The sequence below is a fragment of the Anabrus simplex genome, chromosome 2 (genome assembly GCF_040414725.1).
Source record: "Anabrus simplex isolate iqAnaSimp1 chromosome 2, ASM4041472v1, whole genome shotgun sequence".
In the NCBI taxonomy this organism is placed as follows: Eukaryota; Metazoa; Arthropoda; class Insecta; order Orthoptera; family Tettigoniidae; genus Anabrus; species Anabrus simplex.
The window spans coordinates 168,280,490-168,306,804 of record NC_090266.1 but is presented as its reverse complement, the minus strand read 5'-3'; the positions used below and the strand labels follow the sequence as shown (position 1 = coordinate 168,306,804).

The window sequence follows — 26,315 nt, the reverse complement described above, 5'->3', positions numbered from 1 at the left end:
ACACAGTAATTGGTTGGTGTGTTTTTGTATTTGTATACTTTTGTATCAACATGGTTGCTTGAAGAGATGCTGCCGGGCTGATTGGCTCAGACTGTTGAGGTGCTGGTCTTCTCACCCCAACTTGACAGGTTCGATCCTGGCTCAGTCCGGTGATATTTGAGCATAAGCCAATAACATTATTATTATTATTATTATTATTATTATTATTATTATTATTATTATTATTATTATTATTATTATTATGAGATGCTACTTTTACCATAGCCTATTTTCCTTTGCTTATGTTTTTTAACATGTTCTGCTACAAAAGCGTAATGGCACAGTAATAAGGCATTGTTTTGCTTCAAAAGGGTTCTTAGGAGGGTTGAGTATGTTAAATCCCTAAAATATGCCTTTTATTTTCTTCTCTGTTGCTTATAACCTTTAAAATTATTATTTATTTTCCTGCTACACAGTGATTACAAAGCATATTCTTTTGCACCTGTTATGTAAACGCTGTGTTGAACTCATTTAACTATGTGTGTCCTTATATGAAATAATATACAATACAGGGTCTCTTATATAAACCCAGACCGAACACTCGGTGTTTGTACTCTAGGCTATGGCACCTGATGTATGGGAGGTGCGCGCATAGTTCTTGACCTTGCAAGCAGTCTGCATGTATTCGACCTGGCAAGTATGAGTCACCAGTCTTAATATCAGCTGTTAACATGGTGAGAAAGTTATCATTGCAACTCCGCATTTTTGTATGTAAAGATTCTGATTTCTTCTTAATGGTCATGTGAAAAGTAATAACTCTTGCTTTTGGTGTGCGGAAAATCCTAATGCTGTTTATGAAGTCCCTCATTATGATAGTGTTTGATGTGCTACATTTTGATGCCATTCTTCCATCAGTTAACGGAAGATGAAAATTCGTATGGGTGGTTTCAACGAGATTTAGCCCCTGCTCATACAGCAGAAGTTTCCCTTCATATAATCTCGTGTTTGCAGACAGAGTGATCATTGCTGGTCTATTTCCGTTCCATTCTCCAGATCTAACAGTGTGCAATTTTTACTTGTGGGGTAAACTGAAAGAAAAAGTATATTGAACAAATTCTTGCACATTGGAGGAACTGAAAGAAAAATTACGAATGAAATCGGAAACTTACAGTGGCAGTACTCACTCTCGTCTGCCGGAATGTGGTTACCAGATACAATGACAATAATAATTAAACTTATGTCATAATGCTCCACCTTTTCAATAGTATATTTTGCAATGTTTACATTACATTTCTAATCTAGGAACTAATTTTGGCCTTGGCTGGCCATCATCAGCCTTAATGCAAAACTGTACAAACACATCCAATATAACAAAGCAAATTTACAAACACGCACAAATGATATTAAAAAGTGTTAAAAACATCTGGGATGAACTATGTGCAGAATGTGTAAAATATGATGAAATTAAAATCAGGCTCTCAAATTATTACATGCGTTGCATCATGTTAAAATGTTACATTAGTTCCTCTGTTGAACATTGTCAATGGTTGAATCAAGGACGCCACATGAAGATATGGTTAAATAACTGGCACGTTCTTAATTTTTACCTGGTAGACATTTGCAATTCAATGCAGTGTCCATGAAGTTAACCTGAATAAATGATAGACAAAATTACTGAACTGAAGGAGAGAGAGAGGCAAATGTCTACCAGCTACAAATTAAGAATGTGCCAGTTATTTAACTATATCTTTGTGTGCCGTCCTTGATTCAACCATTGTCAATGTCCAACAGAGGAACTCTTCAGCATTTTCATGATATTTAAACAACAAGCTGTAACGGAACATTTTAACATGATGCAAACGCATCGAAGAATTTCAGAGCTTGATTTAAATTTGTCATATTTTAATGTTGTGCACATAGTTCATCCCAGATGTTTTTAACAATTTTTAATGTCGTTTGTGTGTGTTTGTACATTTGTTTTAGTTATTGGACGTGTTTGTACAGTTTTGCATTAAGGCTGATGATGGACAGTCAAGGCCGAAACTAGTTCCTATATTAGAAATGTAATGTAAACATTGCATAATTGTTGTTTGAGTCATCAGTCCATAGACTGGTTTGATGCAGCGCTCCATGCCACCCTATCATGTGCTAACCTTTTCATTTCTACGTAACTACTGCATCCTACATCTGCTCTAATCTGCTTGTCATATTCATACCTTGGTCTACCCCGAACGTTCTTACCACATACACTTCCTTCAAAAACCAACTGAATAAGTCCTGGGTGTCTTAAGATGTGTCCTATCTTCTTCTCATCAAATTTAGCCAAATCAATCTCCTCTCGCCAATTCAATTCAGTATCTCTTCATTTGTGATTCAATCTATCAATCTCACCTTCAGCATTCTTCTGTAACACCACATATCAAAAACTTCTATTCTCTTTCTTTCTGAGCTAGTTATCATCCATGTTTCACTTCCATACAATGCCACGCTCCACACTAAACTCTTCAAAAACATCTTTCTAATTCCTATATCAATGTTTGAAGTGAGCAAATTTCTTTTCCTAAGAAAGCTCTTCCTTGCTTGTGCTAATCTGCATTTTATGTCCTCCTTACTTCTGCCATCGTTAGTTATTTTACTACCCAAGTAACAATCATTTACTTCCTTTAAGACTTCATTTCCTAATTTAATATTTCCTGCATCACCTGCCTTCGTTCGACTGCACTCCATTACTTTTGTTTTGGACTTGTTTATTTTCATCTTGTACTCCTTACTCAAGACTTCTTCCATACCATTCAGCAGCTTCTCAAGATCTTCTGCAGTCTCAGATAAAATAACAATATCATCGGCAAAGCTCAAGGTTTTGATTTCCTCTCCTTGGATTGTGATTCCCTTTCCAAATTCCTCTTTGAAACATTGAAAAAGAGGGGGTACAAACTGCAACCTTGCCTCACTCCTTTCTGGATTGCTGCTTCTTTTTCAAAGCCCTGCAGACTGATTTTTATACAGGTTGTAGATAATTCTTCGTTCTCGGTATCTGATCCCAATCACCTTCAGAATCTTAAATAGCTTGGTCCAATCAACATTATCGAATGCCTTTTCTAGATCTACGAATGCCATGTATGTGGGCTTGACCTTCTTGATTTGATCCTCTAAGATCAGACGTAAAGTCAGGATTGCTTCACGATTTCCTACATTTCTTCTCAAGCTAAATTGATCTTCTCCCAACTCAGCTTCAACTTGTTTTTCCATTCTTTTGTAAATAATACGTGTTAAAATTTTGCAGGCATGAGATACTGAACTAATGGTGCGATAGTTTTCAGACCTGTGGCGCCGGCTTTCTTGGGAATAGGTATAACAACATTCTGCCAAAAATCGGATGGGACTTCTACTGTCTCATACATCTTACATACTAGACGGAATAACCTTGCCATGCTGGTTTCTCCTAAGACGGTCAGTCATTCAGAGGGAATGTCATCAATTCCAGGTGCTTTGTTCCTATTTAGATCTCTCATAGCTCTTTCAAACTCTTACTTCAAAATTGGTTTTCCCATTTCATCAGCTTCAACAGCCTTTTCTTGTTCCAGACCCAAATCATCTCAATCTTTACCTTGATACAACTGTTGGATATGTTCCTGCCATCTTTCTGCTTTGTCTTCTTTCCCTAGAAGTGGCTTTCGATCTGAGCTCTTAATATTCATACAGCTAGATTTCCTTTCTCCAAAGGTTTCCTTGATTTTCCTGTATGCAGCATCTACCTTTCCTAGGACCATACAACCTTCGACATCTTTGCACTTCTCCTTCAGCCATTCTTCCTTAGCTACCTTGCACTTTCTATCCACTTCATTCTTTAATCGCCTGTATTCTTTTCTGCCCACTTCATTTCTAGCATTCGCATGTTTTCGCCGTTCATCAATCTGGTCTACTATCTCCTGAGTTATCCACTGATTCTTAGTTGATGTTTTCTTCCTTCCTAACATTTCCTCAGCAGCCCTGCTGACTTCATGTTTCATGACTATCCACTCTGCCTCTATTGTGTTTCCTTCAGCCTTTTCATTTAGTCCTTTTGCAACATGTTCCTTGAAAGAATCCCTCACACTCTTTTTTTCAACTTGTCTAGATCCTATCTTTTTGCATTCTTTCCTTTCTTCAATTTCTTCAGCTTCAGGTGGCATTTCATGACCAACAAGTTGTAGTCAGAGTCCATGTCTGCTCCTGGGAAAGTTTTGCAATCCAACACCTGGTTTCTGAATCTCTGCCCTATCATAACGAAGTCTATTTGATACCTTCCAGTGTCTCCAGGTCTCGTCCACGTATAAAGCCGTCGTTTGTGGTGTTTGAACCAAGTATTGGCAAGGACTAAATTATGATCAGTATAAAATTCAGCCAGCCGACTTCCTCTTTCATTCCTTTGCCCCAATCCGATTTCTCCTACTGTATTACCTTCTCTTCCTTGGCCTAACACTGCGTTCCAGTCTTCCATCACAATTAGATTCTCGTCACCCTTTACATATTGTATTAAATCTTCTCTCTGCTCATATGTTCTTTTGATTTCCCCATCATCCGCTGAGCTAGTAGGCATTTAGTCTTGCACTATTGTGGTGGGCATTGGTTTGGTGTCTATCTTGACGACAATAATTCTTTCACTATGCTGGTCGTAGTAGCTTACCCACTGCCCTATTTTCTTATTCGTTATTAAACCAACTCCTGCATTTCCCCTGTTTGATTTTGTGTTAATAATTCGGTAGTTGCCTGACCAAAAATCCTGTTCTTCCTGCCAACGTACTTCACTTATACCAACTACATCTAACTTTAGTCAATCCATCTCCCTTTTCAGATTCTCTAATCTACCACAACGATTCAAACTTCTAACATTTCACGCTCCGACTCGCAGAATGTCAGTATCCATCTTCCAGATGATCGCCCCCTCTCGTGTAGTCCTGACCCGGAGATCCGAATGGGGGACTAGTTTACCTCCGGAATATTTTACCCGGGAGGAAGCCATTATCAGTACATCATTCATACAGAGAGAGCTGCATGTCCTCGGGAGTTAGTTACGGCTGTAGTTTCCCCGTTGCTTTCAGCCGTGTAGCAGTATCAACACAGCTAGGCCATGTTGAGTATTATTACAAGGCCATATCAGTCAATCATCCAGACTGCCGCCCATGCAACTTCCGAAAGGCTGCTACCCCCCTTTCGATGAACCATTCTTTTTTTCTTTTTTTTTCTTTTTTTTTTTTTTGCTATTTTGCTTTACTTCGCACCGACACAGATAGGTCTTATGGAGACCATGGGGCAGGAAAGGCCTAGGAATGGGAAGGAAGCGGCCATGGCCTTAATTAAGGTACAGCCCCAGCATTTGCCTGGTGTGAAAATGGGAAACCATGGAAAACCTTCTTCAGGGCTGCCGACAGTGGGGTTCGAACGCACTATCTCCCGGATGCGAGCTCACAGCTGCGCGCTCCTTACCGCACGGCCAACTCACACGGTATACCTATTCCTTAGTCTGGTCTCTCAACAGATACCCATCCGATGTGGTTGCACCTGCAGTAAGCTATCTGCTTCATTGGGACACGCAAGCCTCCCCACCGCAGCAAGGTCACATGGTTCGCAGGAGAGGACATTGCATAATAAGTATTGAAAATCTGGACCATTATGACATAAGTTTAATTATTATTGTGACCACAATTCAATACAGATCAAAACCATGAAGTTTATATCCCATGACCAGGTACAGTGTCTGTATAACACAGGACGGATGAGACCTTCAGCATCTTTTATGTCAGATTTCATATAAGATTGTATACACACTTAAAGCAGGGCAGATGCGCACAACATAATATCGGTTGAAGCAGCTGCCGTAGCATAGAGTGCAAACACAGTGCGTTCGGTTTGAGTTTGTATGGGAGACCCTGTATGCATGTATTGCACGGAGTAGCGTAATTATGGACATGTAATGTACACCTGTCGATACTATCACTATCTGATAACTTCCTGGGCTTGTGCTCACGACAGCTGTTTCTCATGCACTCATACCCATCAGTCAGCTCGTGGCCTTGACGTGCCTGATCTAGATTGAATTTCTGTGCGATCATAAGTACAGAATTAGCCGATAGTCTTTAATTGTAAGATCCTTGGGATTTTTAAATTTATTTTTATTCATTACAAGCAAATTGATAAGTAAAAGAGAAACAAAGTAGCTAATTTCTAGGCCACTTGGGGGGGAAAAAAAAAAAAAAAAAAAAAAAAACTTTTTGAAATGAGGAATTAGTCACAAATATGCTAAAGTAAATATGTAACAATGTCCGCCTCCGTAGCGTAACGGTTAGTGTTATTAGCTGCCGTCCTCGGGGGCCCGGGTTCGATTCCCGGTACTGCCAGAAATTTAAGAATGGCAGGAGGGCTGGTATGTGGTTGGAATGGTACGTGCAGCTCACCTCCCATGGGGGTGTGCCTAAAAAGAGCTGCACCACCTCAGGATGAGGACACGAGTTTACTTTACTTGAATATGTAACAATGATGGACTAAATAAATATTTATGTCTGTGAAAATAGTAAGTCGTGTAGTTTATTTAAATTATGCTGTACTAATTTTGTGCACAAATTCTTTAGTAAATGCTGAGTGGCTCAGACGGTTGAGGTGCTCGTATCCTGACCCTAACTTTGCAGGTTTGGTCCTGGCTCAGTCCGGTGGTATTTGAAGGTGTTCAAATACATCAGCCTCATGTCGGTAGATTTACTGGCACATAAAAGAACTCATGCAGGACTAAATTCCGGCACCTCGGCATCTCCGAAAACCGTAAAAGTAGTGTGTGGGACGTAAAGCCAATAACATTATTATTAATAAACATTCAAGTTTATATGAAATATTACCATGTACTACAATAATAAAAATAATACAGTGAGTTTAAACTATACAGAAATATTCTTACCGAGTTAGATAACTGCAGGCGCTTAAGTGTGGCCAGTATCCAGTATTCGGGAGATAGTGGGTTTGGACCCCACTGTTGGCGCTCTGAAGATGGTTTGTCATGGTTTCCCATTATAACACCAGACAAATGTTAGGGCTGTACCTTAATTATGGTCATGGCTGCTTCCTTCCCACTCCTAACCTTTTACTGTCCAATCGTCACCATAAGACCTATCTGTGTCAGTGCTATGTAAAATAACTTGTAAAAAAAAAAATATATATATATATATATATATTCTTTGTTATGCAAATTCTTTCTTGATAATGTTTATAATAATTGTGTTCCTGAATTTATAAATGTTACATTGCTTGTTGATGGCTGCAGTTGATTAAACGTTTATGTTCAAACATAGTCACAAAGTTGGATCATTTAGTTATGTAATTTTGAGAATATGACAGGAATTTATTATGATTTTGTTTTATTTAATGTCTTACTGGTAAATATGTGAAGGGGGATCAAATATAAACGTTTTTTAAATTTAAATACATTTGTTTTAAAATACAAGGTAATTACAATTTATTTTTCCACATAGTTTCTTGCGTTGAAAATGCATTTGTCCCTGCTTATGGGCAGCTTTTTAATGCCCTTATCATAAAAATAACAGGGTCGTGTCACCTGCCAGTTGTGCGCAATGTCTTCCACACTCTTGTCGTCTTCAAATCGTTGCTCCGCTCTCCTAGAGATTCTGTAAGCGGTCTGAATAAATGTAAATTGCAGGGCGATAAGTCCGGGCTGTAAGGACGACGACCAAGTGAAGTTCAGTGCATTTTCTGTAGCTTGGAGATAGTTAGAGCTGCAGTATGGGAGCGCGCATTGTCGTGGAGGAGGATGACCTTTCGAATCGGTTGGTCTTGTCTTTTGTGGCGATATGCAACACTCGCCTTGTTCAACTCGCAGTAGTAAGCAGCGCTGATTTCGCGTCACTCATGCACGTTGATCATCGTCAATAATGTCTTTAACGCACAAATGTTTTTGCCTGTAATGCTGGTCCTAGGACGGCGATTGTGTTGCTGATATTCTACACGTTCTTGTCCTTCCTTGAACTTTTTATGCCAGGCAAACACACGCGTCCTTGACGATGTTTGATTACCGAACTCTGCAGTCAATCTCTGGCAAATTTCCGCCGCTATAACTTCTTCACAAGCAAGAAATTTTATATAATTATGCGTTGTACAGTGGAGGGTTACACTTGTTGCTCTGACATCGTGAGCGTTACTGACGAAATGGTGGGAAATATCTAACAGCACACTCTCCCCACTCTTAATGGTCCCGCCTAAGCATAGCAGAAGCGCGGTGCCAGTCCTACCAACTGTTGATGTTCAGGAACAAAAATCTTGTTTATATTTGATCGACCTTCTTATATTAATATATATTAAGTAATTCAATTGTAGAGGCGCGCGGCTGTGAGCTTGCATCCGGGAGATAGTAGGTTCGAATCCCACTATCGGCAGCCCTGAAGATGGTTTTCCGTGGTTTCCCATTTTCACACCAGGCAAATGCTGGGGCTGTACCTTAATTAAGGCCACGGCCGCTTCCTTCCAACTCCTAGGCCTTTCCCATCCCATCGTCGCCATAAGACCTATCTGTGTCGGTGCGACGTAAAGCCCCTAGCAAAAAAAAAAAAGTAATTTAATACTTAGTTATATTCCTTTCTTTGCAGTACTTCTTCAGTTTAACACTAACAATTTTTTTTTTTTTTTTTGCTAGTTGTTTTACGTCGCACCGACACAGATAGGTCTTATGGCGACGATGGGACAGGAAAGGGCTAGGAGTGGGAAGGAAGCGACCGTGGCCCCAATTAAGGCACAGCCCCAGCACCTGCCCGGCATGAAAATGGGAAACCACTAACAATTTTGTCATTCTTATTTGACTTCCTGCTTCCTATACTGTCATCACTGCTCCTTAGTCAACCCTGTTTCCCTGAATGTACCCACCTCGATATAACTCTTCTAGGACAGGTTAGGAATGATAGGAGTATACGTACTGGTGAAAGAAAAATTTGTAAGCTGTGAAAATGTTAAGGCTGCGAAACATAAAATTCTAAGTGTAAGACTTATCTCCAAAAAAGTAATAGGCGACTTGATGTTTTTGGGGTGTAGAGACCCGGCAAGGCTGGCGTTGATGCTGATGCTAATTATTTGATGGGATAGTCAGCTGTGTGGGGAATGACACAGAAAGGAATGTTGTTGTAGCAGGTGACCTCAATTTATAAAGTGTAAACTGGGCAGGGAATGAGAATGACAGAAAGCCGGACCAACACATAGTGAATACATTAATATGGGAAGGACATCTGAATCAGAAAGTGACGGAACCAGCTAGTCCAGTAGGCACATACTTTCTACCTGGAAAGTACTCAGAAGTTAATGAAATTTTGATATGTTGTTTGTGGGTACTCTGTGGAGTAGAATCTGAGTTTTCAACTTCGAGGATCCGTTAAATAACTTGGGGGTTGAAAGCCGAGAAACCTCAAAATTTTCAGCCCTTTTCATGTTTTCACTTTTAACTTCTAAACCATGTGTTTTTAGTGGAATACACCTATTTACAAGGTTGAAAAGCATAAAATATCCTTCAAATTTCACTGGTCAAAATTATTTTTTACCCAGTAGTTACCAGGATACAGTGGTTCAAAGATGCAACACATTTCTCAAATTATAAAAAATAGCAGAAAAATTAACGTTTTTGCCTTATAACTATAATTTTTCAATATTTCTATGTAAATTATGTTAGATGCCCCTAAATCTCAACATGTAGAAACACAGGGAGGCCCCTCCCCACACATACACGACCACCTCTTTCCCTCGAGTTATACATACTTACACTCCCTCTTCCCATTCCAAAAACGTTTAAATTGGAGGGTCCAGTAAATAAAATCCCTAAGTCCGTTTTTTCAACTTTTCAGGAAATGAAATACAAAGTTTCAAACTTACACAGAATCTATATTTTTCACTTCTGTAATCCAATTTTCTATTATATGGAAATATACATATCAGCTATTATTTAAAATAACTAAAAGCTCTTATTAGTAGTGAAATATAGTTTATAAAATGCAAAATACACTCATGGACTTAGTGATTTTTTGGTTTGTATAATGTTTTCCTGTTAATTTTTGGGCTTCAGATGTCACTCGTACTCATCCACATCACCCATTTCATCAGAACTATCAAGACTGGAGTCAGTAGTTTGAAACACACCGCTATAAAACAATCTGTCACTTACTGGCACATACTGGAGCATGTGTTTTAAGTCCTTCACCTTTCCCTCCTTCAATGGCAAGTACGTTCTGTACTTCTGCTTGGGTCTCGAATTCAGCAGGCTATTCTTAGATACACCATATCTATACAGTGACACCTCCTTAAAGCCTGTTCTGTTGGTCTCTTCAGATAATTGCATCTTTCCCCCGCTTGGAAAACGACCCGACGACATTTCGATATACCTGGCAAACTGGGCTTTAATATGCCCCTGTACATTTCCTGATAGTGTAGGACAGAAATGACTCTTTCCTCTTTCCTAGGATCTTCAGAACTACCTGTGAGGGATTTTTGCACAAACACAACATCAAAGGGGTTCTTCTTCTTACACTCCTTTACCATTTTCACATACTTTTCAGGACCCTAAACTGTTTCAGACTTCTTTTTATATCGCTCGATTGCTCCAAAATCTGAATCGGTAGGCATCATACTGTGTCCTGGTACAGGGTACACTATTGTTATTTTATCAAAAATCCTCTTAACACATAGCTGATCTAAATAACAAAAGAGATACTATTCTTGTTTTGTGAGAATGCATTATCACAAAAAAAAAAACAAGATTCCTTTCTGCTGACTTGTTAAGATTTATAACATGCAATAATTGATACGCTTTGAGCTGTCAATGGAGAGACTACCTGGAATGAATGACGTTAGTAGATGAATAAGCATGTGTTGAACCCTTAAAAGTGAGAGAGATCATAATCTATATATATAAAATAACATGTCCTGACTCACTGACTGATTCATCACCGCCGAGGCAAAACTACTGGACATAATGAAATGAAATTTTTAAGATACATTTATAGTACAATGTAGGTGCTCGCTAAGGGAGGATTTTTGGATATTCCTCCGCTAAGGGTGTGTAAAGGGGGGTGAAATTTTAAAATGAGTGTATCTATATCTCAAAACTTTTGAAGTTTACAGATGTAAAAATTGGTATTTAGAACCTCCTTTAAAAATAAAGAAACACGTATTTTGTTTTTGTTTTTGGACAATCCCAATAGGAAGGGTGAAAAAGGGGTTTAATGCCATAATGAGGATACTTATATCTCACAAACAGAAGATATTACAGACCTGAAAATTGGTATTTGGAATCTCGTTTGAAAATAAAGAAACGCGTACTTTTTTTTTTTTGGAAAATCCAATTAATGGGGGTTAAACAGGAGTGACAAATTGGGGTGAAATTTTAGAAAGACTGTATCTACAGTATATCTCAGAAATGTAAAATGTTACAGACGTAAAAATTGGTATTTTGAATCTCCTGTAAAAGTAAAGAAACACAAGTGATTTGTTTTTCGAAACTCCATATAAGGGCAACTAAAACGGGGTGAAATTTTAAAATGACCATTTCTATAGTATATCCCAAAAGCTTAACATGTTACTGAATTGAAAAATAGTATTTTTATCTCTATGAAAAATAAATAAACATGTATTTTTTGTTTTCTGAAAAACCACTTGGGTGGAGGGGTAAAAGTGACTGAAAATGGGGTTGAATTATTTTAATTAAGATACTGATATCTCAAAAGCTGAATATGTTACAGATGTGAAATTTGGTATTTGAAATCCCCTTTCAAAATAAAGAAATACATATTTTTTGTTTTTGGAAATCCACCTATAGTATGGGGGGGGGGGGAGGGAATTGAAAAATTAGTTGAATTATTTGTGTGTTGATACTATTGTCTCAGAAACGAAAGATTTTGCAGACGTGAAAATTGGTATTTGGAATCTGCTATAAAATTAAAAATTTCAAAGGAAGTGAAAAAGTGAATTTTTTTAATTTCGATAATTATATCTCAGAACTGAAGGTAACAGACGTGAACATTGGTATTTGGAATCTCCTTTAAACAGAATGAAACACGCCTTCTCGTTGGGGGGGGGGGGGGGGGGGGGGTAAATCAACTTAAGTGCTCTGGGGTGAAAAAAGAGTTGAGACCAATAGATTTTACTGTTCATAATGTACTTATTCTGATCATAAACTGTTCATTTTTAATCTTTCCTGGGTTCGTTTTCAAGAGCCATCTTTTCCTTTGGAGAACATAAAGCTAGATTACAATAGATTCTCCTGGCATATAAATAAAAATTTAAACACATTTGAAATAAACGATAGGAATGATATTGACCGTGCAATTGTTCTCCTGTATAATAAGGTCAATAATGCATGGAAGTATATCATTCGTGTCGCCAGAAATCTCGCGCACTTGCCTACATGCAACGATGGTGCTGGTCACATTGTCAGCAATGACATTGGCAGCAGATGTAATTTACCGCCAAGTAGCAGTCTTGCATCTTGCTGTGGGGTCCAGAACATCAATAATAATAATATTGTTCTGGGCCATCGTCAAAATGTGCGGATCACGCTGGAAACGGCTCCTGGCCGGGTAATGACTACGATTGCAGTCCAGCCGCGGGTTCAGTACCGCCAAGGCACCCAAGACGACACCACACTGGATCTCCTCAAGGATTTGATCCATATTAAAAATGCTTTTAGGAAAAGATGGCAAAAATTTAGGGACCCAACTGACCAGGTGGAATACCTGGACCTAGCCCGCGAAGTACGAAATCGATTGCTGGAAAGAAAGATTCAAAAATAGGAGGAACTTTGCCGTAATCTCTCAAAAAACGAGTCAGATCGCAAATTTCGGCGGATGATATATAAAACTTTAAGCATTCGATTATAAATTTCATTATAATACCATAGCGAAACACGAGTATCTTGCTCGTATGAAGATAAAGTTGAATTCAAGGGGACAGATTGGGTCTAGTATTCATTTTTACGATGAGGAGTAAGGGATTAGAATAATTTATACCAGGCGAGTTGACCATGCGGTTAGGGGCGCACAGCTGTTAGCTTTCATCCAGGAGATAGTGGGTTTGAATCCCATTGTTGGCAGCCCTGAAATTGGTTTTCCGTGATTTCCCATTTTCACACAAGGCAAATGTTGGGGCTGTACATTGATTAAAGTCACGGCCACTTCCTTCACACTCCTAGGCCTATTCTATCCCATCATCACCATAAGACCTATCTGTGTCGGTGCAACATAAAGCAGATTGTAAAGAAATAAAAGATATAAAACAAGGAAAATGTTCAATAAATTTCCAAGTTCTTTGAAAACATTGAAGGAAATTTAAATTTAAGAATTAACATTTGACAGGGAATTTGCCACCTGGGCGACATTCCTAAATGAAGATCATTGATGATTAATTCCCAGTCTAAGGTTGAATGAATGATTATGTATTAATATCTTGAAATTGTTTCACTTGTCTGTTTTCATATTTTAATGTTTTGCTATATTGAACTAAGGCTAGAGATTTTTTGTTTGTGCAGTTTTTAATTTTAAGTTTTGTATGTAACAGGCTGATGCAGAACAGTGTAATGAGTTACTTGTGAAGGCAGTTTGTGATATTTTGACCCAAGCTAGCAAGTACAATGGGGGAAGATATCGATTAGTGCATTTATCCGATTCAAAGCATTCTACATCAAGCAGCTTGGTTCACACAGTAACAACTTCCGAACGTTCTTCAACAGAGTACATAGAAAACACCGTAAATCAACAGCGAGTTGATACTGAATATTTCCATGCACATTTAAGGTAAGATATTCATTGTTCCTTACAGTTCTATTTTTATAATGCTAAATTTTCACTGGTCTCAATATCTATCCACTGTGAATATTTATCATAACTTCTGTGTTATTCATTGATCAATGTTGGCCAGCTATGGACTACGTCATAGCAACTGTTGCCTTTTTTTGGGGTTTAACTTTTACCCAGTACTCCCGCATTGGTTCACGGTGTTTCTTTCTATCCTTTGTCCATGCCGTTCCTGTTTGTTTAGATTTTCTTTGAAAACCCTGCTGTGCTTGAAGTTTTTTTAAAGTTAATTTTATAATTTGTAACTTTCATTTTTAGAATATAATAGTCTGTTACAATTTCCATCTCCTCACTACATGCCTTTGCTCTCAGTTCTTGATGCACTGTTGAATTCTTCATACATGCTCTAAAGTCATTGAAATTTAAAAGATTATGATTTCAATTTTTTATAATGTTCTTCACATAGGTAAAATGGAACATTTACTTAATCTACACTTTCACACTTGGACGAAGCAACTCCAACATTTTTGTAGCAGTTTTTGTGTGAGGAAATTTTATTTGCTTCTATTTTAAATTCATTTATGAGTAGGGGATATTATAAGGAAATACATGGTGGCTGATGTTCGTGTGATTGGACTACGACTTGCTGGCTTAGTTGGTGGAGCCGGTTAGGATCTCAGATGTTGTGCTCAAGAATGTGGCATTAAATTCTGACAGGATTGTATGAAATTTATTAATTTATGGACAATGTATTAAAGAACCCTTTTCAGGGCAAAATTCTGTCACTCCAGGATCTTTCTTAGACTGGGGATGGTTAGAGAAACACGAGACATTTAACATTATTGAGCATGAGGATGCAAGGTCTATAAAGTTATGATTGGATATGTGCTAGATTTGAAGGCCCAGGCAAGTTGTTGAGCATGGTGATCAATTTCTTTCCAAAGCATTGGAGGATGTTAACAGCAGTATTGAAGAGCACTAAAGTTATTATGAATAATGGAGAGGATAACTTTATATCATATAAGAACAACAATTCTAGACTACACTAGGTAACAACTGTATTGCTTATTTTGTGTGGTTTGAGTCGGTGGGAGAATCTCATACGATAAAAGTTTCATGATGATCCATATTACCAGACCAAACCAAACCCCATGGTACAACATCTCCGAAGGGCCATAGCCTACCAAGCGACCGCTGCTCAGCCCAAAGGCCTGCAGATTATGAGGAAGGGAGGGAGGAAGGAGCTTGCTTGCTTGCTTGCTTGCTTGCTTGTACTAATTTAATCCAGGATGACCCAATCAGTACACACACACATACACAATTATACTTGAGAATGGATGACAGCACTTCACTAATTTGTGGCTATTTACAAGAGCCTTTTGTCGTTGCTGCAGGTCTCTGGTTGGTTGGTATAAACATGCAACAGCCAATCTTTCTGTAATCTTGATTGACAGTTCTCTCATTTTGCTTGGCTTCACATGCACCAGTCACTTTCAGCTCCAATGCAGACAGGTTGGAACACACAAGAGTTGGCTATCATGATGACTGTATGCTTCGCTCCTTTCCAGACATGTCTGGTAATTTGCACAATCAATCCATGTGACTGCTTCACACATCGAAGTACTTGACACATATAACTCAGCAACACAACGCGTACCACTAAGCAACGACAGCACTCTATCAACACTACCTCTGTTTGCAGCCAGCCTACTTTCATGTAGCTGCTGGTAAAGTTCCAGTACCTTTGGTTTGCGTCTGGAATAGGAACGTTTTAGTCTTGTCTTCCAGAAAATCCACGTAGACATCAGATGAAAGGAATGATAGAAGCAGAGGCTGTCACATTCCCTCTGGCTGGCCATTCATTTCCCACTCACTCGTACCTTCCAGGAAATACCTGATGGGGAGGGGGTAGGGAGTGGGGCGTGGGCTCTAGAGAACTGGTGGTTGCATGTACACGTAAGAATAGGATATATGCCTATCCAAACTGTAAGAAACGTGCTATCACTCTTCACTTCTGTACATCCATCAACTTATATCATTTTTGTCCCGTATTGGCATTAACTCAACTAAGGTTAAGGTCAGAGTCCCACCTTCCAATACCTTGTTTTTTTAATAGCTAGTTTGTGTGATTACAAACATATTCCAGCTTAAAATCTAGTTGATTGACTAAAAGAATAGTGCATGTTTTGTTCCTATGGTTTGGAACATTTTCAGCTAAAAACGTACAGTAAGATACAAAAATTGGCACATATGGATAAAAAACACTTATGATGATGTTAAAAATGTTCCTTCGTATTAAGTTAAGAAACACTCAATAGGTCGATATTCAAATTCGTAATAAAGTCTATGTACATGAGTGATCATACGAGTTGATCTTTTTTTCAAAATACTGGAGATGCTGTTATTGCTGTTCAATAAAATCTCTAAACAACTTAAGGTTAACAATAGACTTAAAATTTAAAATATAATGACCGGCAGAAACTCCTTTGAGAAGGAAACAAAGTTGAAGTTAATTCTTGGATAAAAAGTTTTTGAGGTGTTGTAGGGAGTCTCCTGGCCACTCATTCAGCTGACGGCCGTTCCCGCTATGCTTGCTTTCTTTACGCCATCAGCTGACTGAGTGGCTGATAGACTCCTTACAACATCTCAAAAACTTTTTATTCAAGAATTAACTTCAACTTCGGTTTCTTCTCGAGTTTCCCGTGGTCATTGCATTTTAAATTTAAGTCCATTGTCTACCTCAAGTTATTTAGAGTTTGTATGGAACAGCAATAGCAGCATCTCCAGTATTTTGAAGAAAAGATCAACTCGTATGATCACTCATGTACACAGACTTCATTACGAATTTGAATATGGACTTATTGAGTGTTTTTTAACTCAATACGAAGGAACAGTTTTAGAATCATCATAAGTGTTTTTTATCCATATGTGCCATTTTTTGTATCTTACTATATGTTCTTAGCTGAAGATGTTCCAAATCAGAGGAAGGAAACATGTTCTATTCTTTTAGTCAATCAACTAGACTTTCAGCTGGAGTATGTTTGTAATCACATTAGCTACCTATTAAAAAAACTAAAAGTATTAGAAGGTGGGACTCTTCCTTTAACCTTAACCTTACTGTAGTTGGGTACATCCATGACATGATCCAGCTCAGACGTCTTGTCATTGTGGGCACGTATCGTATTTGCCTACGTAATTTTAGCATCCCCATTTTTGTTAGTAATTATTAGGATTTTTATTTTGTTTCTATCGTTGTCGCCGCCTCAAACCGTACTCCGCATCTTAGCCCAAGCGCTGCAGGCAGTAAAGTCACCCTCTGCTAGTCGGACCTTTGCCAAAGCTGCATTCCAATCCCAGTGCCTGGTCTTTGACATAAGTTGTTCAGTTTTTACAGTAAGCTTGTACAAGGCTTGCAGACTGTTATTGCAGATACATGCTCTAATCCATTCTGTGAAGTGGTGTGTTAAGAAACAGTATCATAAACTTATGTTAGGAAGTAGCACACAGTAATTGTCTTAGGGCCGGTATTATAATGAGGGTTTAAACTGAAGATTGAGTTAAACTGTAACTTGAGTTTAAACCGATGGTGAGTCTTATAATGGCCGGCCTAAGTTAAACTGAGGTAAACAAGGAAATATACGATCTTGGTAGCAGTGACTTGCAAGAAAAGATGACTGTTTGTAATGTTTTGTTTACTTCTTGTAGGTAAAATGGCGGATAGAAGCAATGAGCGTTGTCATAATTTTACTTGTAACGAAATAGAATTGCTTGTGCAATTAGTACGGAAATATTTATATAATCCGTGAAACAGTGGCCTTATGAATTCCTCCAAAATATCCCATTTTAATAAACATACTACAGGAGGTATAAAACCGCAATGCTATTAGTAGCTGACTGAGGGGTACTACAGCATGATTTCTGAAATAGAAGCAAGTTACTTTATTTTCTAAAATTTACACTTTTGACGTTTAAACAGTTTCAAAAGTCATTTTTACATTCTAACCTTTTCGTTGCATGTTTTATTCTAGCACCAATTTGCTGAAATAGGGTTATGACAGTCTGTTTTGTAAGCCTAAACCTATTTAAAAACTATTTTTAATTCCATATATGAAAGTGACGTCCCCTTGCTCGGAAAACGAGTAGTGCCCGTGGTCGTTCAATAATTTGAACCACTTCTTCGTCATAGGTTAGTATTTCTTCAAACACCTCAAAAATATTTTCAAGATCCATATGTTCTGCCATGTTCTAAGGTTATGTATTCTTAAACTTCAGTTGAAATGATAGATGAGTGGCAGTAAAATTAACCTCTAGTTAAACTTAAGATTAAGTTTTATAATACACGACTAACAGATAAACCGAAGTTTAAACTGAATCAACAGTTTAAACCTCTATTATAATACTGGCCCTTAGTGTGCTAAGTACTGGTGTTACAGTTCATCAGCTGTCGTGGAGAAGAATAACAACTATACAGTCAAATATAATAGTATAAATTAAGTAGAGGAGAATAGCAACTGTGCTGCTGCGCTACGGAGCAAACATTTTCCATCTTGAAGGCAAATGTTCACTACTGGAGAAAGCAGAAAGAGTCTGTGCACAATACCAAGAAACGTATGTGATCTTTCAGAGGTCCAAAGCATGGAAAATATCCTATGATAGATAATGATCTCTTACTGTACTTTGAAGGATTAAGAAATAGTGAAATTAGGGTATCGCATGAAATATTTCAATTTCATGCCTGTGCAATTGCAGCAGAGAGTAATATACAGAGCAGATTTTAAAGCAAGCCATTGTTGGTTATGCAGGTGGATGAAGCACACTAATATTTTACTGCAAAGGAGAATAATTCTCTTATCAAATGCTGTCTGGTGATCACATGAAAAAGTTATTGAATTTCATTGCTATCAAATTAGGCAGCGGTGCCACCATTTGTATTTATCATAACATTAACAATGCAGATTAAACACCAATATTTTTTGACATGCCAAGGAATACAACTTCGTAAGAGAAAGGAACTTTAAGTGTATTAACATCAAGATATCGGGTGCAGAAACACAACGATGCGCCACCATGCTTGCAATTACTGCAGATGGAAGAAAACTTCCACCATATCTAATCTTGAAAAGAAAGGCCGTGCCAAATCGCAATTTTTCACGTTGGGTACATGTACGCGTTCAAGAAAAGGTTACCGGGCGAGTTGGCTGTGCGGTTGGGGGCGTGAGGCTGTGAGCTTGCATATAAATTATAAACAGGAGAGTTTTCCACCTATTCAATACATTAGAGTTTTCTTGTTTATAATTTATATGTTATCTCAGTTCAATATGGACCAACAACATGAAGTTCATAACCCTTTTGAGCTTGCAACTGGGAGATAGTGGTTTCGAATCCCATTGTCGGCAGCCCTGAAGAGGGTTTTCCATGGTTTCCCATTTTTACACCAGGCAAATGCTGGGGCTGTACCTTAATTAAGGCCACAGCTGCTTCCTTCCAACTTCTAGGCCTTTGCTATCCCATCTTTGCCATAAGACCTATTTGTGTCGGTGCGACGTAAAACCACTAGGAAAAAAAAAGAAAAGGGTTGGATGGACAGTGATCTGATGAATGAATAGGTAAGAAAATGTATGGAAAATTCACCATTGTGTTCTAATTCACTTACTATTCATGCTAGTGGACAGCTTTAGGGGACATCTCATGCAAGAAGTCGAGGATTCTCTTTTCGAAGGTAGATCGGACATGGTAGTAATTCCGCGAGGACTGACATTGTTCTAGAACCTCTAGATGTGTCAGTTAACTACCTTTTCAAGGATTATATCTGTCGTTTTTATATGGAATGGATGCATTGGGTGATCACACATTCACTCCAGGTGGCAAAATTCAGTGATCTTCTTTAGAATTAATGTGCTAGTGGACAGTAGGAAGCTGGAATTTAATTTCATTTAATGTGAAATGGTGAAAAAAATCTTAAGGAAAATGAGAATCTACATCTCGTTGGAGGGTAACAATAATAACTAACTTATGTTGTAATGGTCCACCTTTTCAATTAGCAATGTTTAAATTTCTAATCTAGGAGTTAGTTTCGGCCTTAGCTGGCCATCATAAGCCATAATACAATACTGTACAAACACATCTAATGAATAAAATAAACGTATAAACATACACAAATGACTTAAAGGTATTAAAAGCATCTGGGATGAACTGTGTGCACGACACGTAAAAAAAAAGAAGAATTTAAAATAAGGCATATGTTTAATCAGTGGTTCATGGTGTGGGTTACTGTAGTCACGTCCTAGTTCGTGAACCATGGGCAACGGCTGAGTGGCCTAGTAAGTGGTCCTGAGAGTCGGGATACCAGTTGCTATGGAATGGGAGTGGGCATCTCAGACATGGCCCTCCTTGTGCTCAGGCGGCTAGGACTATACAATTCACCGGTGGTCCATAACCTGTTAGAGGGGAGATCCTCACTTGGACTATGTGCAAGTAGGTTAGCAACCTGCTTCATGAATTTACCAAGCTCAGAACATTTTAAGCAAGCCTCGGACCTATGGGAGTAACGGAGTCCCACTCTCATTTGACAGGTGAGGGACTCCTTAGAAACAACTTGGCGAACAAAATGGTATTCGATGGGGAGCTATCAATATTAATGGGGCTTATGGAAGAAAGAAAGTAGAACTGGCTGAGTCAGCTAAGAGTATGCATCTGGATGTACTAGGAGTAAGTGATATTCGGGTAAGGGGAGATAACGAGGAAGAGATAAGAGATTATAAAGTGGGTGTTAGAAAGGGAAGGGCAGAGTCTCGGGTAGGGCTCTTTATCAGGAATACCATTGCACGCAACATAGTTTCTGTTAGGCACGTAAAGAGCGAATGATGTGGGTAGATTTGGCAGTTGCAGGAATTAGGACTAGAATTGTGTCCATGTATTCACCACGGGAGGGTGCAGATGAGGATGAAGTTGACAAGTTTCATGAAGCATTGAGTGACATCGTGGTCAGGGTCACCAGCAAGGATAGAATAGTGCTAATGGGTGATTTCAGTGCAAGAGTTAGAAATAGAACTGAAGGATTCGAAAGGGTGATTGGTAACTGTGATTAAGATATGGAAGCTAATAAGAATAGGAAGCGTTTGCTGGACTTCTGTGCTAGTATGGGTTTAGCAGTTACGAATACAATCTTCAAGCATAAGGCTATTCACCGCTACACATGGGAGGCTAGAGGTACCAGATCCATAATAGACTATATCTTAACTGACTTCGAATTCAGGAAATCTGTTAGGAATGTACGAGTTTTCCGGGGATTCTTCGATGATACAGACCATTATCTGATCTGTAGTGAACTAAGAATCCCTAGGCCTAGGGTAGAGAAAGTGAAAACTGTCTGCAAACGAATAAGGGTAGTAAATCTCCAGGACGAGGAAATCAGACAGAAGTACATGGATATGATTAGTGAGAAGATTCGAACAGTAGACAGTAAGCAGGTTCAGGATATAGAAAGTGAATGGGTGGCATACAGGGATGCTGTAGTAGAAACAGCAGGGAATCCCTAGGAACAACTGTGTGTAAAGATGGGAAAAGGCGAACATCTTGGTGGAATGATGAAGAGAGAACAGCTTGTAAACGTAAAAGGAAGGCTTATCAGAAATGGCTCCAAAAAAAAGGGCCAAGGCAGACAGGGATTTGTACGTAGATGAAAGAAACAGAACGAAACAAATAGCTGTTGAATCCAAAAAGAAGTCGTGGGATGATTTTGGTAATAACCTGGAAAGGCTAGGTCAAGCAGCAGGGAATCCTTTCTGGACAGTAATAAAGAATCTTACGAAGGGAGGGAAAAAGGAAATGAATAGTGTTTTGAGTAATTCAGGTGAACTCATAATAGATCCCAGGGAATCACTGGAGAGGTGGAGGGAATATTTTGAACATCTTCTCAATGTAGGAGGAAATCATCCTGGATGTGTTGCGAACAGCCAATCTCATGGGAAGGAGAAAAATTATGTTGGTGAAATTACGCTTGAGGAAGTGGAAAGGATGGTAAATAAACTCCATTGTCATAAAGCAGCAGGAACAGATGAAATTAGACCGGAAATGGTGAAGTATAGTGGGAAGGCAGGGATGAAATGGCTTCATAGAGTAGTAAAATTAGCATGGAGTGTTGGTAAGGTACCTTCAGATTGGACAAAAGCAGTAATTGCAATTATCTATAAGAAAGGGAACAGGAAGGATTGCAACAACTATCGAGGTATCTCATTGATTAGTATAGCAGGCAAAGTATTCACTGGCATCTTGGAAGGGAGGGTGCGATCAGTTGTTCAGAGGAATTTGGATGAAAACCAGTGTGGTTTCAGATCACGGAGAGACTGTCAGGATCAGATTTTCAGTATGCGCCAGGTAATTGAAAAATGCTACGAGAGGAATAGGCATTTGTGTTTATGTTTCGTAGATCTATAGATAGCATATTACAGGGTACCGAGGGAAATGATGTTCACTATACTGGGGGACTATGGAATTAAAGGTAGATTATTAAAATCAATCAAAGACATTTATGTTGACAATTGGGCTTCAGTGAGAATTGATGGTAGAATGGGTTCTTGGTTCAGAGTACTTACAGGGGTTAGACAAGGCTGTAATCTTTCACCTTTGCTGTGCGTAGTTTACATGGATCATCTGCTGAAAGGTATAAAATGGCAAGGAGAGATTCAGTTAGGTGGAAATGTATTAAGCCGTCTGGCCTATGCTGACGACTTGGTCTTAATGGCAGATTGTGCCGAAAGCCTGCAGTGTAATATCTTGGAACTTGAAAATAGGTGCAATGAGTATGGTATGAGAATTAGCCTCTCGAAGACTAAATTGATGTCAGTAGGTAAGAAATTCAACAGAATTGAATGTCAGATTGGTGATACAAAGCTAGAACAGGTCGATAATTTCAAGTATTTGGGTTGTGTGTTCTCCCAGAATGGTAATATAGTAAGTGAGATTGAATCAAGGTGTCGTAAAGCTAATGCAGTAAGCTCGCAGTTGCTATCAGCAGTATTCTGTAAGAAGGAAGTCAGCTCCCAGACAAAACTATCTTTACACCGGTCTGTTTTCAGTCCAACTTTGCTTTACGGGAGCGAAAGCTGGGTGGACTCAGGATATCTTATTGATAAATTAGAAGTAACGGACATGAAAGTAGCAAGAATGATTGCTTGTACAAACAGGTGGGAACAATGGCAGGAGGGTACGCGGAATGAGGAGATAAAGGCTAATTTAGGATTGAACTCGATGGATGGAGCTGTACGCATAAACCGGCTTTGGTGGTGGGATCATGTGAGGCGAATGGAGGAGGATAGGTTACCTAGGAGAATAATGGACTCTGTTATGGAGGGTAAGAGAAGTAGAGGTAGACCAAGATGATGATGGTTAGACTCAGTTTCTAACGATTTAAAGAGAAGAGGTGTAGAACTAAATGAGGCCACAACACTAGTTGCAAATCGAGGATTGTGAAAACGTTTAGTAAATTCACGGCGGCTTGCAGACTGAACGCTGAAGGGCATAACAGTCTATAATGATAATGTTTGTAATGTATGTATGTTTAATCGATCAGTCACTACTGGTCTGCATTTAGGGCAGTCGCCCAGTTTGCAGATTCCCTACGTCTTGTTTTCCTAGCCTTTTCGTAAATGATTGCAAAGAAATTGGAAATTTATTGAACGTCTCCCTTGGTAAGTTATTCCCCTTGCTATAGAGGAATATTTGCCCTGATTTGTCCTCTTGAATTCCAATTTTATCTTCATATTGTGATCTTTCCTACTTTTAAAGACATCACTCAAACTTATTCGTACCGGGCGAGTTGGCCATGCGGTTAGTGGTGCGCAGCTGTAAGCTCGTATCCGGGAGATAGTGGGTTCGAATCCCACTGTCTGCAGCCCATGAAGATGGTTTTCCGTGGTTTCCCATTTTCGCACCAGGCAAATCCTGGGGCTGTACCTTAATTAAGGCCACAGCCGCTTCCTTCCCATTCCTAGGCCTTTCCTGTCCTATCGTCGCCATAAGACCTATCTGTGTCGGTTCGACGTAAAGGAAATAAAACCTTATTCATCTGCTGATGTCATTCCACGCCATCTCTCCACTGTCAGCTCGGAACATACCATCATTATCATCATCATCATCATCGTCATCAATGTTCCACTCCAGTCGCCCGGGTGTGGTTTCCGAACATACTACTTGTAATAAAAATAGTATAAGTTTTTAAATATTTTTCTTCCACCTATTCAATGCAATCAGTCATAAAGTCAACGTTTAATCCTCATTAAAATATGAAATGGTACATGTTTTGCCCCTTTTAAAGGGCATCATCAGCCATATCACCACCTCAAAACCGAACCAGGTACCTGTTTAAAATTTGACTTATGACATGACTATTAAAAGAATTGTTAGGAACATTTAAGACTTTAACTTAATATGTAGGCATTATGTAAGGAACTAGAGTAGAAACGAGAAGAATGAACTCATAAATGGCCGAGGCCATAGACAAATGTAAGTTATAACTTAATTAAAACTAAATGGTACAAAATGACAGTGATGAATAATGCTCCAGATCAAAGTACAGTAGAAGTCCGTTATAGCGAGAATTCACAACAGCGAAAAATTTACTCGCTATAACGGATTATCGTTATATCCGATTTTTTGTAAAAAGTCGGCGAACCCTCATACACATTAAAATCAGTGTCAAACGACAGTCAGCTAGCACAAAACTTGCATTTTTGCGGTTAATATCCCCTCTTCGTCTTACTTGTTTGTTTTTTTCAAAATCTGATATTACGTGAAAGTATGTTTAGTTTCATTCTGAAAAAATATAGTACCGTATTTCTCCAAATCCAAGACGCCCCCGCCTTTTCCATAAAATAATATATCAGTCTTAAAAAGTGCTTTGTAAAATCATATGAATGCCTTTCTTATACAGTACATATTTTAGTCTATTTTAAGATGCCGAACATTGGCTTTAGTTATGGCATATTACTTTTCTGCTGCACAATTATTCTCTATTTCGCCGGGTTTAATAACCATTAACTTATAATATTGGCATCATAATATCGAAGAGAACCCTTCGAAAATTTGCTGGCAATACCTATTTCACACGTCCCTACAATACGACGATTCATCAGGAAAATATTCTTACTATAAAACTGTTACTTTCACTCAGCGTCAAATATAACTGGCTACACGCACGTCTCGCTTGCCGGCTTTGGCCAACTTCAGCGGCTAGCTATGTATAGGCCTAATCAAAGAGGATAGAATAGAATAGAGATGAAACTCAATGATAAATTTCGGTTCCAAGCCACTTGGCGCTAGTAGTTTTAGTCTCTTTTCCGAGATAGCGCCACAGTGTGCATTCTGATGCAATACCTTAGTATTACTATCAACAGATAGCGCGGAAAATTAACATCCGGCGCAGTGACGCACATCTGGGTATGCTTACGGCTCCTCCCCCCTCCTTTCCCTGCCCCTCGCCCCCCCCCCCCCCAAACGGCGATAATAATGCAGTTCTACTACTTCCATGCCCAATACATTGTAATTCATATATTTTTATTTCCAAGTACTTACTACGTTGTAAATAATGATCTGATACCCCTAGTTCGTATGGCATACTATGTTTCTGAGAACATAACCACACACCTTAAAGCAGCTTTAACTTCAAATGAATGATTGACACATTTACACAAAGCTGATATTATAACAAATAAGAAATCCCTTCGAAAGCAAGACAACAGAGCACACCATATGCAAGAAAATAGGGTATCACATCAATATCCAAGTACCACATGAAAATAAAAATAACAGAATTAAATGCACTGAGACAGGAAATATATAGTACTACATTAATAGAACCATTCAGCTTTCAGCCCCTGATGTGTACTCAAACAGGAAATACAGGATTTCAGGAGAACTGGCGAAGATATATTTCAAATAAACAAGCACAAGGAGCGAAGATTTACAGCACAAGCACATGAGCACTTGGAATTCAAACAACCTTAGCCTACAAGGAATACAAAGCCTGCCCAATAGCCACTTATAGCTGTCCGCCCTGTGGATGCTATATTTGCCGCTAGAGGCGCTGCAATTCAACCTCACGTGTATACCTCGGTTGGCGGTATATCTACACGTTGTATGCTTAATGGTTACGTCGTATTGTTAAAATACGTCAATTATATTACAGTGGTGTACTGTTGCCTACCATTTTATAAACAAGGCTATAGAAATAAAATTTCTGGAACTAGTTTTCATGAATTCCTTTGACAAGAGCCAACTAGGGAATTATGGATTAATGCAATAAGCAGACAAGGTATGGTACAGTGAATACGCAGACCATGTGACAGCAAAAATTAGGTTACTTAATTATTATTATTATTATTATTATTATTATATATATATATATATATATATAATTTGCTGGGGCCATCAAGGACCACGTTAAGTCTTGTTGCATTTGACACTGAACTTGGCCTTCTTTAGAGCCCAAATTTCCCTCATTCTTTGTGAGTGGGCCTGCTTACGCTCCTCTGT

General features: G+C 38.7%; 1 protein-coding gene across 1 annotated transcript in view; it reads left to right on the top strand.

The window, feature by feature from the left end:
• The window catches only part of LOC136863963 (ubiquitin carboxyl-terminal hydrolase MINDY-3 homolog), a 323,174-nt gene that overhangs the window by 49,190 nt on the left and 247,669 nt on the right, over positions 1-26,315 (top strand). The window contains exon 3 of the mRNA XM_067140422.2: positions 13,549-13,784. Coding sequence (XP_066996523.2) covers positions 13,549-13,784 — 236 coding nt within the window. The remainder of the gene's footprint in view (positions 1-13,548; positions 13,785-26,315) is intronic.